This window comes from Haliotis cracherodii, unplaced genomic scaffold (genome assembly GCF_022045235.1).
Source record: "Haliotis cracherodii isolate W230 unplaced genomic scaffold, xgHalCrac1.p SCAF_5, whole genome shotgun sequence".
NCBI lineage: Eukaryota > Metazoa > Mollusca > Gastropoda > Lepetellida > Haliotidae > Haliotis > Haliotis cracherodii.
Window position 1 is genome coordinate 31,831,518 of NW_027266308.1, and position 19,086 is coordinate 31,850,603.

The 19,086-nt window shown below is 36.2% G+C and overlaps 1 protein-coding gene across 1 annotated transcript; it reads left to right on the plus strand.

The window, feature by feature from the left end:
- Positions 1 to 1,110: 1,110 nt before the first annotated feature.
- Positions 1,111 to 15,133, plus strand: LOC139442189 (lysocardiolipin acyltransferase 1-like). Its single transcript, XM_071222978.1, has 5 exons — positions 1,111 to 1,452; positions 11,340 to 11,538; positions 12,127 to 12,239; positions 12,734 to 12,884; positions 14,354 to 15,133. The coding sequence occupies exons 1-5, from the start codon at positions 1,276 to 1,278 to the stop codon at positions 14,827 to 14,829; spliced, it is 1,116 nt and encodes a 371-aa protein (XP_071079079.1). The 5' UTR covers positions 1,111 to 1,275; the 3' UTR covers positions 14,830 to 15,133.
- Positions 15,134 to 19,086: the final 3,953 nt, after the last annotated feature.

Here is a 19,086-nt window from a genome sequence, read left to right on the forward strand (position 1 = left end):
GGTCGGCAGTGAAATTCGTAAATATATATATATAGTTTACCATGTATAATATATTTTATTATATACATATGAATGAAATACTTGGATATATACAATGTAATATCTCCAGCTTGGCCTTGAGAAATTTAATTTACCGGGTATGTATAATGACTTTTCTTATGGATTTCGTCACAGATTGCGCACTTCTTAGTATCGATATGGTATACTTTGTTCGTTTGGTTTTGCGTCATTCAAATCCTATCCCCAAAACCTTAATTGTAGATATGATGACATCCTCAAACATTCTTTCGGAAAGCAAAAAAGGCAAAACAACCAAATCACAGTAAATTCCCCTAGTTAATTAATCTATTTTGCGAATGGTACATCGACAAGGAAGAAAAGTATTTTACCTGGGACGAAAAGGAAAATATAGTAATTATGATTTCAAAATACCCTTATTTTGGGAAGGCTAAATAACAACTTTCTCAATCACATTGTAATAGTAGCAAAAAGACACATTTATGTTATGAGTATAAGAGGATCAAAGCCTTGCGTCGCCAAATTTTATGTCGGAGAATGTATTTCCAGAAGAAATAATACAACGTGAAATGGTGAAAATTTATTGATAAATTAAATCCCATACATATCCCTTGTGATTTATATGTTCATATTTAAGAAATCCATTAAAACAAAGTGCATGGTCCTTCATGTTATTATGCCATTGCTGTCACATTCAACAAACGTAAAGTTCGATGTAGTACATGTATAATGCGACTATGTTACTTTTATGAATATAATTGCACCAACGAAACTAATAAAACACATTAGTATAAAAAAGGGGATCACACGAACATGTTGAAGATCTTATTGAAAAAGATGACGAGATTAAAATAATCTATGTTCGACTATTTTCAATTAACAATGGCTATTTAGATATACACCCGTTGTTACAAATCATTGTCAACCTTGAACCTTTAAATACCGATTAAGGCTTCATCAGTCATGTGAACGCCGAAATCAGATAGCCTTGCCCAGCCCTGATCTAATCTGCATCTTGCTAAATATGCAGGGCAAGGGGAGGTCACTCTTATTTCCTAACCTCGTTGTTTTAAAATCAATGGAAGGGTCGATGGTTGTGTAGGCTGCAAATATGATTTGAAATATCAACAATTCACTATTGCAAAGATGACAACGATTACCTACAACGCATGTTTGTTGACAGCATGACTTAATGTTCGTTCAAATTGACATCCTGTTTCCGTTTGAAGTCTGCTGGTGAATCGAGAAACAGTAGCCATGCCGGGAGCGAGGAATCTAGCGGGAGGAATCGTGTTCACAACAGTTCTGTATTTTTCAAGCTTTTTTGGCTCCATAGTGCTTTTGATGCCATTCCTTCCTTTGATAATACTGAAGCCAAAATGGGCAAGGAGTATTCTGGATTTTTTCCTGTACATGTGGTTCTCATTTGCAGTGGTAAGTGAGTGTTCGTTTGCATGTGCCTGTAAGTTCGTGATAAACGCGGCGTACACTGATCATCCGCCAAATCACGCTAGCATTGTGTCTTCATTAACTTACACTGATGATTGTCCAGCATTTTCTGCTCTATTGTTAGCATCATATAAATGTATTATGGTCAGGGGGGTACATCTGTGTAATGATAATTTTGATTAAGTCTTGTGAATGTTCTGGAATGAACAGAATTGTAAATGCCATGTGTCAAGCATATGTAGATAGATCTAGGCATACTTATCAATATTCTCCTATATTTCCTCATCATGCTCATGATCTTATGCATGTATGCATTTATACGTACATAGACAAGGGTAGAGATAAAGAAAATCAGCTGATATCATCATGATCATGGACATCACAACATGTGATCACAAATAGACCTTAATTTCTCCCTTACATAACTAAAATCAAGACTAAATGGAGGTTCTTTGATGTGGTATAAGAATTGTCTAAATTATTGTCTTTTAACAGTTGTAGTACGACAAGGACTCTGTGTTCGTCATCCTTAGTATTTCTAAGTTTTGTTGGTTTTAGACACCCACTTAGTTATATATTATATTTCAATCCCTCAGTCAATGTTACAAACTGATGTTTGTGTTAATTAATTCAGGGCAAATAATCTGTAATACCTCAGACTTGAAGCTTGTTACTTATTCTCTGAATAATGAAATGAAACTGTCCAATCTTCGATAAAATGCATCCTTGTATCTCCTCTGAACAAACATGTTGAACATCCTGAGTGTAAGGGATGGAAGGCAAGAGATGGTAAAGTGGATGAACATGAAGCAAATTGCACAGAGTTCTGATCCTGCTTCACAAATGGCCTCTACCTTGTCTACAACATCCATATTTTAAAAGACTTAGATGCCCAGAACACAGCCATTTCATTTTGAAATTTGAGATGCACTGATTCAGGAAGTATGTTGAATGTGCATCATCATGTGTGTTCATTTTTTTTTTACTTTAACCATGTTAACAGAATGTTTTTACTTAACATTTGTCATGTTTGTGCGATATTTTACTTGAAAACTATTTTGTGGATTCTTTACAAATTAAGGGACAAGTTTCCATATTAAAGGGGCACTGATCTAAAGCCATTCCCCGGGACTGGTTGTTGCCTTTGTTATTGTGTTTTCCCAGTGAGTACCCGGATGTATAGCAGAAATCTAGACTAGTTCGCGACCTCTGCTGCGCAATTCGTAAGCGCATCGGTAGCATCGGTAATGTTGACGAAGTTTTGATAAGTCTCTTGCTTGGTAATTTTGAGATTTGTTTTTACACTATTTTGACTTAAAGTAAATATTGCTTTTTTTATAGTGTGTATATTTTTTTACTGTCAAAATGTGTAACATTTTCAAATTAATTTAAAGTCTAAATATTGAGTTATTTTACAAAGTGACTGAAAAACATTTCCATCTGTATTATTATGATAACGAATTCCAAACATTTTGATGTTTAATGTCATCGCCAAGAGACTGAAAATGTTACGTTGAAAAGTACATGTCTATGTTGTTTGGCTTCTAATCCTACATAATAATCTGTTGTGATGTTTGTAGGCCCTTTTGATCATCTTAATCAATCTGGACAGATTTTTTAGTCAAAATGACTGAAATATTTACACATTTTATAAATTGCCTGAGAGAATCACATTTTACAAATTGACGGTAATATATACACGCTTACAAAGGAAAAGACCTGTGAAAACAACGTCTATCGCGCATTGAAGAATTTCCCAACCAAGACGTAGAGAAACAAGACCGAATCGGTTCAAATGAAGGAAAACAAAATGCAAATACCATAATTGCAACCTACCAAATTTATGTGTATAAATTTTAGGAGCTTCCTTGTTCGAGGAATGTATCCGTGAATATCCACACAAAGGAACAATATCCCACTCGTCTGCATCTGTACAAAGAAACTTATTTGATGTCACATGTCTCTGTAACAATCAAATATTTTAAAAGATATATATCGTTTCGGGATATTATAACCCATGTTCGTTTCTCAACTGATCACTTGGATTGTTTCAGGTGTTTCACATAGGTGTCAAGTCTCAAGGGTCGACTAAGAAAGCCCACGTGACAACTATTTTCATAACGTCCACGGTTCCTAAAAAATCCATTGAGTGATAGATAACAATGAGCAATCAATCAACGTATTATCAGTTAACCCTTTGAACAAAGTATGTTGTTTTTACATCGGCACTTCACGCCATGATATGAGTGTATTCCCTTTGTTTTATTAAACATAGACATGTAAACACTCACTTTTGACATATCCACTGTGCAAGATAACAGTGATTAATCAATCAGTGTATTTTCTGTTAATCCTTTGATGACTATGAACGATCCGCTGATTTACAAAAAAGTAACTCAACTGATCATTCACCTCTTGCTGGTCTGCCACGTGCATATTACATCACACATATTTCACCTCACTTCAAACCTGGATTTAGATTGAATAATTACCCCAGACACAATAAATGCCAAATGGGAACCTTTGTCAGGTAATCTAAGTGGTGCTACCAATAATTGTACCTGTAATAAATTCATTAACTGAGCATCAAGTGAATGACGACAAATACACAAGTGAAGGGTTATACAAGAAAATGTGGATGACAACAAGGGATTAGTAATCGTATTATCGACGCAATCCGAAATCCGAAAATGCTTTCACTGCATAGTTACTTTTTTTAGTATTAAACTATAACCATCTGGGGTATTTCCAAATAAGGACATCCGATGAGCTCCGCCGTTCTTTTTGTCTGTTTGTATAGGCTGAGGAAATTAATTAACATGCGCTCTTTGTCGAAATCTTTATAGATCACAGTTACCCAATCAGTGTTTATGCAAAAATTCGTAAAACAAATATTGCCTCCAGCCCTCAAGTTTATTTAGCTGTCCTTGCAGACGGTAGCCCAGTCTCTGGTCATGCTCAGTTGCGTTGCGTATCATCCGGGTACTCACGGGGAAAAACCAATAACAAAGGCAACAACCAGTCCCGGGAATTGCGTTAGATCAGTGCCCCTTTAATAGATGAGGTGCAGTGCAAAGTTTTATTTTGATGTGTGGATTTTCTGCATGTTCTGAGAAAATAGGAATTTTTCCTTATGTTTTGAATTTAGAAAGAGTTGTTTTCACTACAACATATGTGCGACCTATAACTTGAGAACTACTACATGGATTCTTTTCAAATTTAAGGAACACTTTCTATACCAATAGAAGTGCAGTGCAAAGTTTGAGTTTGATATGCGTATTTTCTGACAAAATGTGATTTTTTTTCATGTTTTGAACCTAGATTTTTTCAATTTTTTTTACTTCAACATTAGTGTGACCTATAACAATAAAACTGCTGAATAGATTCTTTTCCAATTAGGGGTTCAGTTTATATACCAATAGGAGAGATGCATTGCAAAGTTTGATTTCCATAAGTGGATTTTCTGAAACAATATTGCTTTTTTTCTTGTTTTGAAGTTAGAAATATGTTGGAATCGAAATTGGAGGTACTAGTGAGCCCTGCTCACTTTTTGCCTTGTTCATTCTTAGTTACTTTCAGTTTGGGTAATCATTGCTCACCATGACATGTATGCTGGGCATCTTCACAGGACCAGACTGTGAAGAGTTATTCTATCATGCCTATTTGGGATAAACATGAAGACAACAACACCTTGAGTTTTTAAGGTGAAAGAGATCTAATAAGTACTTATCCAGAGTGATTGAAAACCTATCATCTCTATTCCCTAAGTGTCTCAACAGCCTAAGCTATAAAAGAGGCTTTGCTGGGATTACTGCAGTGTTTAATGTGTCGATTTATGAGCTCACCTAAGCTGAAAGTTCATGTAAGCTTATAGGGAAACTGGATACCTTTTGAGCAAATTGAGCATATTGCCCATGTGGTGGACTGTTACCACAGGTTTAACTGCACTGTGCCAAGTGTCTTGAAAACAACAAAGGTCAGTCTGCCATAGGACAATAAGCAGATATGGATATACGTCATAGTCTGTTTTTGGTTGGATGTTCACCTGTCATCACCAAGTTAACCTCTGCTCTGAGTAATATTCCAGCTATATAATGGCAGCCTGTACATAATTGAGCCCGGGCCAGACAGTCCAGTGATTGATATTATGAGCAATGATCCACACCCTCGGGGCAGGTTGACACACCATCAAACAAGTCACTGAGCCTGACCGCCTGATCCATTACATCTTGTATGACCAGCATACACTGCTGTGAACATATCCTAACTCGGAAATCCCATGACTCAGGTTGCAGCTAAACATGTAATGTAAGAAATGTGAATCAAAGAGTGTTAGTCAAACATTTGCAGTGGCACTGAGATTTTGTCAAATTTGTTGTTTTTGTATTTTCCAAATAATATTCTTTATAATTGGGTCACAATACACCTTTATGTATCAATACATGCTGCAATAATACATATTGCTTCACTTGAATCACATTACGATACATGTCACAAACTTGTTATTTTGTGAAAGTCTTCGTGTTCCATGGCCATGATCGCCAACGTGAGTTAGCAGTTAGCATTTAACATGTTTAACTTGCATCACAGTTTAATTCAGGCTTGTTCTCATAAGTTTTATGCAATGAGATTTAGCATTTTTTGCTTAGTTGTGGGAGTAACGTAACACTAGACCAAGTAGTTTTCAGGCTAGGTCATTGCAAAACTTCATGAATATTACTTTTTGAAATTCAGAAAAGTCCTATGACATGATTCAGTTCTTGGGTTGGTGAACTTGGTGTGGTGTGTATCATATCGTCAGATGTAACTTTTAGATACATTCAGGGGTAGAAATATTTGATTATTTCTTATCCTGTCACAACACACTGAAACTTCCCGTCTGGACTTCGATCCTATAACACAGAACCAAAAATATGCCTCTTCCTCTCCTGGGGCGTCCCTAGCCCTCAGTTACCAACATCTCGCACTGAACAATGTTGAAGAACTTACCAATGAAAACATAGAGGAACAAGAATGATTCTGTTCAATGCTACAGCAAATGAATGAAAATAAAATGCAAATATCGTAATTACAACCAACCAAAGTTATATGTATAATATTAGTCCATTACCTTGTTGGAAGAATGAATCCATGAATATCCACATAAAGGAACAATATTCCGTACATCTGCACCTGTACAGAGAAACTTTAGACTGAAATCTAGTCTCTGAAATGAACATTCGTACATAAAAACAGTTGTTCAGTTATCTTAATAAAAATATAATAAAAAGTAGCGCTGTGACTCTCTTCATTTTCAGATACTGATACTGCAGTGATCTAGACTTGCCAAACATTATAGACTTGCATGGGCTGTATTTGATATATATTTGTATCAGGGTCTGTAAGACAGACTAAAAGAAACTTGTTTGATGTCACATGTCTTAATAGCAATCTAATATTTTAAAATATATACAGCGTTTCTGGATATTATAACTCAACTTATTATCGGCTGATCCTTTGAACAAGGTATGTTGTTTTACTTAGGCACTTTATGCCCAGATATGGGTGTATTCCGTCTGCTTTCGTAAACCTTACACATGTAAACACTTACTTAGACAAATCAACTGTGCAAGATAACCATGATAACAGTGATTAATCAATCAACATATTTTCAGTTAATCCTTTGATGGATGTTTCTTTTTGTAACTCAGCTGATCCTTCCTCTCTTGCTGTGCTATCACGTGCATATTTACATAACATACATTTCACTCCACTTCAGACCTGGATTTAGATTGGATAATTACTTCAGATACAAGAAATGCTGAATGTTAACATATGTCAGGTAATCCGAGTGGTGCTACCCCTAATTAGACCTGTAATAAATTCATTAACTGAGCATCAAGTGAATGACGACAAATACAGAGGTGTACGGTTATGCCAGGAAACATGGATGACAACAAGGGAGTAGCAATCGCATTATCCATGCATTCTGAAATAAAAAATGCTGCAGGTATCTTAGTTAGCGTTAGCGAGCAAATCAACTCACAGAAGCTAGTGAGCCCTTGCGGGCACCGTTTGTAACCCAAATTGAAGCCTGAGAGTAGTCTCCCTGTATGAGTCCTTGTAGGCAATATTAGGGTCAGGTAAAGTAATGAAATGGTGTAGTGTACTGTTCATTTTGACAATTACTTCAGAGATCATATGGATAGTGGTCATGATTGATTGGTGAAATGACTGTGCTGTATGTCAATAATTATTATGCATCCTGAGTGAGACTGTATATTCTTGTTCTGTGTCCAAATCTCAACATGTGTGCATACGCGACACACATTTGTGCTTCACATAAAGCGCTGGTGCCCTATGGCACCATCTTCCCGAGGCTAGGGACTATGAAAGTCCAGTATCCATCCTTGCCAAACTAGGCTGGTATTATGGAGGTACGTTTTGGCTGGACTAACGAGTCTGGACATTCCGATCAAAGTTGCATAACGAAATCAAAACCCGTAATTAAAAAACTGTCGTGCAGATTTTGGTCGATGGCATGATTGACAAAGCATGTGCACTGCCAACTCGTTCTCAACAGATATTTTCTAAATCTTTTCATGTTTTTAACCAAGGTGCTCACATGATTTGATTCACTTTGCGATGTAAGACCAGTTTTATTACAATATAGATCTTGATTATCGATTAGATATTCTTGTCTGGGCGCCGCCATTTTGTTTGAAACAAATGCAAGTGATACGAGAGGTGGAACCTGATTGATCCATAGGAGAGGCTTAGAAGGGACATATGGCGCTCTGATCGAGCCCAGTAATTCCAGCCTAGTTCGGCAAGGGTGGAAACTGGACTTTTAAAGTCAGTTAAGTCTCTTGCCTAGATAAGATGTGTGGCACACTTGAAACAGTACATTTCTATCCATGTAATATTATCATTACTTTACAAAGATAATCAGGGCATCTTGATGGGTCAATCATCAATTGCATGGGTATAACAAGAATTGTTCACTTACCATAGACAAGACACATAATGACATGGTCTACCTTGTCTGCTACATCTGTCACACTGATCCATGCTGTTGATATGCATAAACATGAAAGATGGTAATCAATTTAATATACCTGTTAAAATAGCAAGATATCTCACTTTCTCTCTGACATTACAAGGTAAGCATGAATTCACAATTGTGAAAAGTTCAGAAGCAGCAGATATATTGACAATAATTGTTACAAGTCTACATATACTACAATCATGCCAATTTATATATAATATATAATATCACCCTTTTCTGACATTCACAAATGTTTATTTTTTAACAGGGACATTAACCATGCATGTTAACATGATTTAATTGAAATGTAATATGAAAAATGTTAGAAATCAAACGTTATATTTAAGGGATTTTTTTGTTTATATGCTGTAAACAGGTAAATGAATCTGTGAACATAATCATGATAATAAAATAAGAACATCTAGCTTGTTGTTAGACCATACAGATGTGACAGTGTGGTTGTATGATTGTTCAAAACTTGTTTACCATGCAGTGTGCAGTAGGCAAAGGGAACTCCCCAAGTACTCCAGTAGACATTTACACCAGGTCAGACGGTGTATTTCATGACCATGATTCTAATTGAGAAACACCAGGACATTCCATTAACAGATAGGACAGAGCTGTTTCAGTATTAGGGCATGTAGGGGCTATGGCTGTTTCTCAGACCACTGATTTTATGTATCACTCAAATGTTCCTGCTTTTATCATGGAGTTTGGGTGGCAGTGAATCACACAGCTAGACTATAGACCCCAGTAATGTATTACCAAAGTTACTATTCCTAGAGTCCTTTTATACACCTAAGATACACTTCAACTTGGTGAAGCAACAACCAGTTAATCTGTATATGAAATGTGATTCATCAACATCATGATTAACAAAAATTAAATCTGGTGACCCAAGCTTCATGAGAGTGCCAACATTCATATGCCTCCTTACCATGCTGAGAGTGTATGTCGGAGATAGATTTTCACTTAACATATTTGCTGTAGTAATTCATGGTAAGCGTCCTGGGCAGTTAGAAGATTCCCCAAAAGTTAAGACCATGCACAAGTTAAATTTGTTGGCAGAGATCGTGCTGTATAGAACAAACTTTTATTTTTACAATAGCTACTTATAAGGCAATTTACTAGCCCTTCTACACTGCTGTGTTTTCTGCTTAGTATGGAGTGCTTATAAGGTATACTTACAGACTGGTGTAGGAGTTGGTCAGGGGGTGCTCTTTGGAGCGGATTGCTTTATACAGTGAATACGGTATATATTTTTGCCATGCTCAAAGTGGGACGTTTCAATTGATTTCATTCATCATGCTCACAGATGTTGCCACACAATTTCTATGCATTAACATGCTCGCTAAAAGATCAAAGGCACCAATTGCTTTATCCTGCAATAAAATGCACTTTTTGAGTTATAAGGAGTGGCTGAAAAGTGCTGAACTGAACTATCATGACTGTGATGAACTGCGTGAATGGAGTTGCTTGCAAATTATTTTTCAACATAATCCCCTCTGAGGTCCACACACTTGCCAACAATGCCAGAGTGTCTAGATTGCCAAATCTGATGAACATGATGCATATGTAGGATGTTTAATGAGTTTGAAAATCACGGTCATGCATTGCAGCCATGGCAACAACAGACTTGTAGACTTGAGTAGTTTTCCTACAACTGGTGGGCACAAGTGGCCCAGGTGTCTAAGGTACCGTGATTCACTGTGCTGAGTTGCGTCCCTTGGGCATGCCAGAAACCTATGATTGTGGGTTCGAATCCTGTTCGCTCTGATTATGTTTCTAGGTTTATCAGCACCATACCCATGCTTGTGGGTTTCACCGAAGTGGTAAACATCTGAGACCTGCATCACTTCGGGCTTTCCTCCCACATTAAGCTGACACGCTGCGATATAACTGGAATACTGTTAAAAACGGTGTTAAACCGAACTCACTCGCTCACTCAATTCCTACAACTGCCTTGATATTTTTGCGCAGTTGCCTAAGCAGATTAGCATAATATTGGCCATTAATGGTCTCACCTGTCAAGAGGAAGTCATCCAGGATTTCTTCGGAACTGATGGAACAGATGTTGCTGTCTTCTTTGGAGGAGACATTAGATGTGTGCACTGCTTTGACTGTATTTTATTCTCCTATTGGAGAACTCAAACCTCATCCATAGTTACAAATCAGCTAGATCTGTTTCAAAACCATGTGTCCCAGACTTAGCCATGGTGTGTGTGACCCGGACTCAGCCATTGTCCATACGGTCCATTGATACAACAATGCTGTGTGACCTGTGAAGATCCAGACTAGAAAACGTCTTCAGCAACCCATGCTTGCCATAAAAGGCGGCTATACTTGTAGTAAGAGGCGACGGGGTGGTTAGACTCTGACATGTCATTGTATGCCAATTGCGTGGATCGATGCTCATGAAGTTAATGACTGGATTGTCTGGCCCAGACTCAATTATTTTACAGACCACCGTCATATAGCTTGAATATTGATGATGAGTCTGGCGTTAAACAACAAACAAACAGACAAACAAACAATATGGTATGTGACCCTTATTCAACCATGGTCTGTGTGACATAGGACTCAACCATGGACTTTGTGGTTCTGACCAAACCATCATCTGTGTGTCGCTGCAACCACCAGCACTGGACACACTTTAGCAAACCTTCAGCAAAATATATCACCAACCCTATATTCAGTTGTTGAACATGTAAGATTTTTAACATGCATCAGTTTTAAACTTTATACATTGAAGTACCTCTCTTAGTCTCCTTTGATCTGACAAAAACAAGTAATGATTTGAAAGGAAGTTGATGTATTTTCTGATCACCATGCGTCTCTCCACCAGGCCATGTACGAGTTGATGCTGGGGGTGAAGATCAAGGTCCAAGGTCGACCTTCCAAGCCAACAGACAGCGTGCTGATCTTGATGAACCATCGCACACGACTTGACTGGCTGTTCCTCATGTCCTACCAGCTCCGATGCGGCTCCCTCAGGCATTACAAGATCTCACTCAAGGACCAGCTCAAGTTTGTCCCGGGACCAGGTAGGTTCCTGTAACCATGGTAACAGCTTGGGCATAATCTCATTGAATCTGATTGGTAATCAGAGGTAATCAGATATTTGTCACCAGTAGTGGCCTTCACTGCATCTTTTTATTTTGACAAGACATTTCGAGCAAAACTGTGAAGTGAAATAATAAGAAGAAAGAACTTAATATAACTATCCATATTGAGTTTGCAAGACATTTGTGTGTTCCTTAGATCGGGAGATGGAAAGTGCTGTGTTGCTTACGGCAAATAGAGTATATACTCATCAATGCTACGTCTTCTGGTCCTCGGACCAGGCGATTCAGAAGGCAGCTTTTGTGTACTTGAAGTAACTATTCTCGATTCGGCTCAATGTTCAATAAATATGTACCAATCAATGCCATTTTATGTGTTCCTCAGACTGGGTACTGCAGAGTGCTGCTTTCCTGTTCTTGAAGCTTCTCACTGTCCAGTGACATGTCATCTGTTCCTCAGGCTGGGCGATTCGGGCACGGCATTCCTGTTTTTTTTAAGGGACTGCACTTGGTGCAACTCAATGTTCAATAAGATATCTACCAATCAGTGACATGTCATCTGTTCCTCAGGCTGGGCTATGCAGAGTGCGGCGTTCCTGTTCTTAAAGCGGCGGTGGGAAGCAGACCAGCCAGTCATCACTGCAGCACTGAAATACTTCCGCAAGGTTAACTACAGGTTACAGGTGAAAACCGTTTACTTTGTAAATTTTCTAGAGTATTAGGGGCCAGTGAGGTTAAAGCATTAATATCGTTCACTCATCAGACCATGTCCAGTTCTCCACATGAGCACAATGTGTAAAGCAAATGCTATTGGTGTCCCTGGCCTTGATATGGCTGGTAATCCCAGCATAAAAATAAAAGAGTTTTCTTTGTAGTAAAGTAGCAAATTCACTGCTCTGATTTATTTCTATGGTAAACATGGTAAAGTTTGTGAGAGTATTATTATTTTTGGAGGAGATTCATAACCATAATACAATTTTAAGCTGGTTTTTTTTTAAATGTCAGTTTATTGCAATTTGATATGGCCAATTTATATGTCATTGTGAGCTGTCGATCCTTTGAAATGGATTTATACATATCTCATTATGGATGGACGGACGTCTTTCATCTTCAACATCCTTTATTTAAACAATCCAGAAAGAATGGCAGATCTATAAAAAAGGGTATGTTTTTTCAGTTTCTGTTGTTTCCTGAGGGTACCGACTTCACTGCAAATACTCTGTCAAAGAGTGACAAGTTTGCAGAGAAGAATGGCTTCCCTAAATATAGATACGTCCTTCACCCTCGAACAACGGGCTTTGTGTTTCTCGTCCAGCAGATGAAAGAAGGTTTGTATTCATGCCAATGGGTCTGTATTGAGAGTACATTTTCAGAGATAGATAAAATCATTCAGATTTTTTAAAAACTTAACTGCAAATGGCAATGTAAGGTGTTTGCTGAGTGCTCTATTGTACAAGGTTAACTTGTTAACAACCGCACCAGATTGACACATTGCAAAAGAGATGTGAATGTTGGGAAAAAGAAATGTTTATTGTCAATTTCATAGAACATTATTTATACATTGTAATTAAGAATTTTAGAAACTGAACTGAAATAGGTTGATAATAAGGATACCTTTTTTATATTTTTGTGTGTTCCCTCAGCATTATTGCTCAGTGAGTAAGATATTAACATGATACTGTGTCCTGGATGATGAATCTGTAAAAACTGGACTCGTGCACATTTGTTTCAATACAGGACCAAATTAAATTTCCTTAGCGTCCATCCTTTTGTTACGAAGGGGATGCAGGTGTTTCAAAGGTTTTGATAAAAATAATAACCCTTCCTTATTGCTTGTCATATGTTTGGAATACCCTCCCCATGTCCTTGTTAAGGCAAAATGCAAAAGCACTTTATATTAAATTATAAAGTGTCCAATTTTTCAGGATGCTCCCCAAATATTTTTTTATGACCTACCCCTGGAGACTCATATTTTTGGGGTGACCCTCCCCTGATTCACACCCATCCCTTCAATAAATGACCACTCCCTAAATTGGCTACATCAATTTATCATCGCATAAACATCTGACACAACTTGACTTCCCACATCATGGTTTCCAAAGTAAATTGTGGAACAAAGGAAAAATTTGATCTAAGCCAGATGTACTTTTGACTGCATATAGGCTGTGCTCATCAAAAGGCTGCCATTTATCATGAGATTTTTCCCAAGTAGGATTCTGCTAACTTGTGTAACATTTGACCCATTATGGGTGATCATATCTGTATTTGGTTTATCCTGTTGCCTAATTTGGTATATCCTGTTTTCACAAAAGTGATTATTATTCTGAGAAAACTTAGTCAAAACTAACAGTGAAACATGATTTTTTAAAATGGAAATTGGTTTTCTATTTCTTTCAAACACTCTCTTAATTTGTAACAATTATTTTTTAATATCAAACTCACATCTTATTTAAGACCAGCATAATAATTTACAGTCTGAAACATTGTTGAACTGGCTTATTTGTCGAAAATATCGTGCACAGTGGCTTCGTTCAGAAATGTCTGAACGCCCATGCAGTCGACAGTTTGTAATTTGATATTTCTTTCTTTTTGCAGGAGAATCATATCCCTGAATCATTTGTTTTTGAATTTCAGAGATCCTAGTGTTTTATGTAACCACTATTCTTGCTAGAAGACTGCTCGATCAATGTCCATCCCTGATCACTATTAACTTACTCGCCTTTTTATCATTGAATAGAGTTTTACACTGATTATGTTATTAATTTCTAACCTTTCTATATTTTCTCATTTTTTTCAGAAAAACTTCTCGATTCTGTTCTCAACATTAGTGTTGCATATCCCAAAACAATGCCCATTGGGGAATTTGATGTATTTACTGGGAATTTCCCCGAAGAAATACATTTCCATGTGAATTCCACGCCAGTTGTTGATTTCCCTACCTCGTCCGATGACCTCGTCAACTGGTGTCAAAATCGGTGGTCAGAAAAGGAAGAACAGCTCCGCTTGTATTATGAAAAAAGAGAGTTCTCTCCCTTTGAGAAACAAGACAAAGATATGATCTATGACACAGTAGAAACTTATAGTGAAGAGTCTGTGAGGAGATATCTTTATAAAGTGGTGGCATTCTGGTGTATTTTCATCATCCTAGTGTTTTACTCCCTGTTTGAAGTATCATTGTTTCGATGGTACTCCCTTTTCAGCATAATCGCATTTAGCGTATTGGAAAGAAAATATGGTGGTTTGGACACCATCCAGTTTTTATATGATTTTTGATGATTCTACAAAGTATATTCAATAAGCTACTTCATAATCATAAAAGCTATTCAAATTATTTATTAGTTCGGATATGAAATCAGTATGTATGCTGTAGTGTCATCAATATTAGTTTCCTGTATTCAGATATACCCTTCTTTTGTATGCAGTATCAAGTATCCACAAAAGACAGCAATGGTTACTTTGTGTGGTCCTATCTTCAGGATGTCTAGCAAAACAATATGGTTATAAAGTAACATGGTTATTAAGTAATGGTATGAAGTAGCTTTGTTATAGTGTAACATGTTAAAAGTAACATGGTGATTAAGTAACATAGTTATTAAGTTAAGTGATAATGATGTTACAATGTTACAAAGTAACATGTTTATGATATTGTGCAACATCGCTAAAAAGTGGCTTTGTTGTGGTGTAACGTTTTAAATAACATTGTGATTAAGTAACATTGTTATCAAGTAATGTGATAATGATGTAACAATGCTACAAAGTAACATGTTTATAATGCAACATCACTATAAAGTGGCTATGTTGTGGTGTAACATGCTGTTGTGTAACATGGTTATTATGTAACATTATTAAGTAACTTGATTTCATGTACGATGGTTAAGTAACATGATTATTGAATAACATGATTATAAAGTGACATGTTATTATGTAATGTGGGTAAGTAACATGCTATGATGTAACATGGTTATTAAGTAACATTATCAAGCAACGTGCTATCATGTATGATGGTTGTTAAGTAACATGGTTATTAAATAACATGACTAGAAAAAGATATGTTTTTATGTAATGTGGTTAAATAACATGTTATTGTGTAACATGGTTATTAAGTAACAAGATTTTATTAAATGACATGTTAAATTTTGTTATGTAATATGGTTAGGTAACTTAGTTACTTAGGTAACTAGTGATGAAACTAGTGAGAAAGAATTCTCATCTTTCTTAATATATTACATTATGGAACTTAGAGGAATGAAATGAGTTGCAGCAATTAGCAAAATGATGTTTATTTTGCTACCTGAACAAAATAGAAATGAAGAAATGTATACTTGGCTGATCTTTGGCCTGTATTTCATGAGACTGAGCAATACATTAAATGAGTCTGTAGTCTTTATTTCATGTTTGGATCTTGCTACCATGAAAATTAAAACAGTTTGTAGTTATCAGCTCGGATGCAGATGTATTTTAGTGAACATATTCAGTGGAACTCACACAAGTGTGTATGTTGTGGATTGATAACAAAGTTAATCCAGAATTCAGAATTTAGTCTTTTTTCCCCCAAGACCTTTTCCTTAGACGTGCTTAAATAGGTCAGTATATGTGAGATGTCTCGAGTGCAATATTGAATATGTGCATGTGTGTCAATGGTTTGTATGAAAAAAATGTTAATTTTTTAGAATTTTTTAAGAACCTAGATTTTACGTGTGTGCACTAATGTTTGCCCAATTAGTAAATGCTGAAGAAAACAATGGGACCATGCGGCCTTTGTATCATTATTGATTATATAGATGTGTGTTGTCCAAAACATATTAGTGAAAAAAAATCAAGATACAAAACTATACATTTATGAAGGAATTTTTTAAACATGTTAAAAATGGATTCGCGTCGAATTTTGGATGGAGGGGACATTTTTTGTTATGTAATGAAGATATTCAACTATTAAAAGCCAAGCTTCAAAGGCAATAGCCACAAAATCTCTGTCAGAAATGAAATTATTGTATAGATAGTAAATACCCAACATATTTTGAATATATTTTTCCTGCTAAACTGACCTATACTATGCCTTATCAAATAAAATATAAAATTATCGGATAATCATTAACTATACAATATTTCGACCTTTCTAAAAACAAATCTGTAGATATATCTATTGAAAAACTATGGCCTAGCATCTCTTAGTATACTGTCTCAGCCTATAATACTGTCAAACAGAAGGCCTGGGTTGCCATTCCACATGGGTACAATGTGTAGCCCATTTCTGGTGCCCCAAACTGCTAGCTCGCTGGAATATGACTAAATATGGTATTAAACCATACTCCCTCGCCTCGTCTCACAAACTATACCAGCAGTTAAGGATGTCTGTAGTATGTTTTATTTTGGATTAACAAATTTTGTATGAACACCTTTTATTCTATTGTGCTTAATGCATTTTTCACTACTGCGTCAAATTAGAAGCATTTTGGTTAGTCTCACAAACTCTACTTCATTTCAGTAAAGTATCATTAAGAATAATATGCTTGATTGGTTGATGGGTAAAACCTCGAAAAAATATTTGTGTTATGTTTTGCAAGTTTAGAAAAAAGTTTCCTTTCAATGTTTCCCTTAACTTTTTGCCATGACATCCCATTCATGCCATTATCGGATTGTTATGTCACACACCGAAGTAACCATGGCAACATGGCAGAGCTAAAGAACCAACAATAATTTGATATTAATTAATTCACTTTCTGGGTTAGAAGACTATGTAGTTGGCCTGTCTCATGCTAAGTTTACAATTCTCAGCTGCTTTCCTTCAAATTGGCAAAACACTGACATAACTTATGTAAGTAAACATAAATCAATACTGGCAGACATCTTTAACTGAAATATAGGATTGTGTCCAGTCTGTTGACTGGTGAGTAGTAGAGATGCTGTTGTGACTGTGTAGTTGTCACTTTTACTTTTATAATTTCTCGCTTTTTTCCTGCCAAATCTGGTCACAAATATTCCTGTAACCATGGTAACGATTCTTGCAGTTTTATGCTGTTCACACTTTTCATTTCCTTTTCTATTTCAGAATTGAACTTTGTTGTTTCTGTTTTTATTTTTGAAAGCTCATGAATTTTTTGAATTTTTTTTTATGTTAAATAGTTATTTGTTTTTCAATAAAACTGTAACTAGTCATATACACAAATGTGTGGAAACAGACCTCATGTTTTGACCGTGGTGATTGATTGTTTTGCATATTGTGTAAAGTTGAAATATGTTGCTGTCTGTCTTAATGGACTTAATTCACAGGTCTGCTGGGTATGGTGTTATTTTCAACAATGTGTCCTTAAACTTGAATTGCAAGCACAATATAGATTTGGTTTTCAATGAAAAGCTAAACTACTTGAATACATGGTAGAGACTATGTTCAAGGTAAAACCTGGATGTTGTGTTGATCAGTGATTATACCTGACATTCAAGACTAGAAAGTTCAGATTTGTAACTTGAATTGTATTTTTGCATTGCCTATTTGTTTCGTGACCAGGCTAGTGATCAATTATTGACGAAGACCAATTATTGTGACTTGCTTTTCTTCAGCTCTTATTTGAAGGAAGCACTGTTTATCTCAAATATTATCTAGTTTGGAAATATTATAAATACACCAGAAAACTCAAAATAATTTCAAATGGTACATGCAGTCGTGTCACATGACGTAAACAAAACTCCAACAAGGGGAGGTACTGCTAACTGTCAGTCTGAAAAAATATGATTTTACAACTGAGCTAGCCCTTTTTTTTCGAACATACATAACCTGAAGATATTACAACCTTTACAGTAAATAGTGTTATTTGTAAACATGTTAGGAATGTAATTTGAGGAATATTGGTTTATGTCCATTGGCAGTCAGTGCATTGATAAAAAAATATATCATACCAGAAATTATAAGAAATGTAATTTGTATACCTGTGGAGATGCGAGGGATGATGTTGCAGAAGACAATAGGGATGACTGGAATGGTAAGTCGCAGAGAAAGTTCGATTTCCACTGTCTTGAATCCCAATCTCAGTGGAATAACAGAAATTGACTCAACCTTTTTCCAGGACTTCAAACAGAGCATTTGCTCATTGTTTCAACAGTCAGAGTAAGTGGTACAGTAAACTTTAATTTCCAAATATTTCAGAAATAACACTTTAAAAAATTGTGATAACTGGTCAGTGGCCAGTACACATTTATTTTATGTAATTATCTAAACGTATCCACAAGCACTCATTGTCCTGTATCACTGAACATAACATCAATATTATGTGTGCACACAGAATTCCCCAAACTTCACATAATGATATCTCATTTCCTACTGAGGGACACACACTACAATGGTGCCTTGCAAACAAGAGCTGCTTTCAGTGTCTAGAGTTTATTTATGCTACAAACACCTTATGATGTATGTCTTTTACCATGAATCTATTTTTGGCCAATAACTGTGCTGGGATTTCCCTTTGTTTAGCATACTTGTTTTTGATCCATGCGGTGTTCTATGTCGTTTTTGTCTACCCAAATTAGCCACGATTG

Excerpts from the sequence above, each read along its gene's own strand:
- LOC139442189 (XM_071222978.1), top strand. The coding sequence starts at position 1,276 with ATGCCGGGAGCGAGGAATCTAGCGGGAGGAATCGTGTTCACAACAGTT. Across the intron at positions 1,453-11,339 it reads TGTGGTTCTCATTTGCAGTG|GCCATGTACGAGTTGATGCT; the intron begins GTAAGTGAGTGT and ends TCTCTCCACCAG. Across the intron at positions 11,539-12,126 it reads CAAGTTTGTCCCGGGACCAG|GCTGGGCTATGCAGAGTGCG; the intron begins GTAGGTTCCTGT and ends TCTGTTCCTCAG.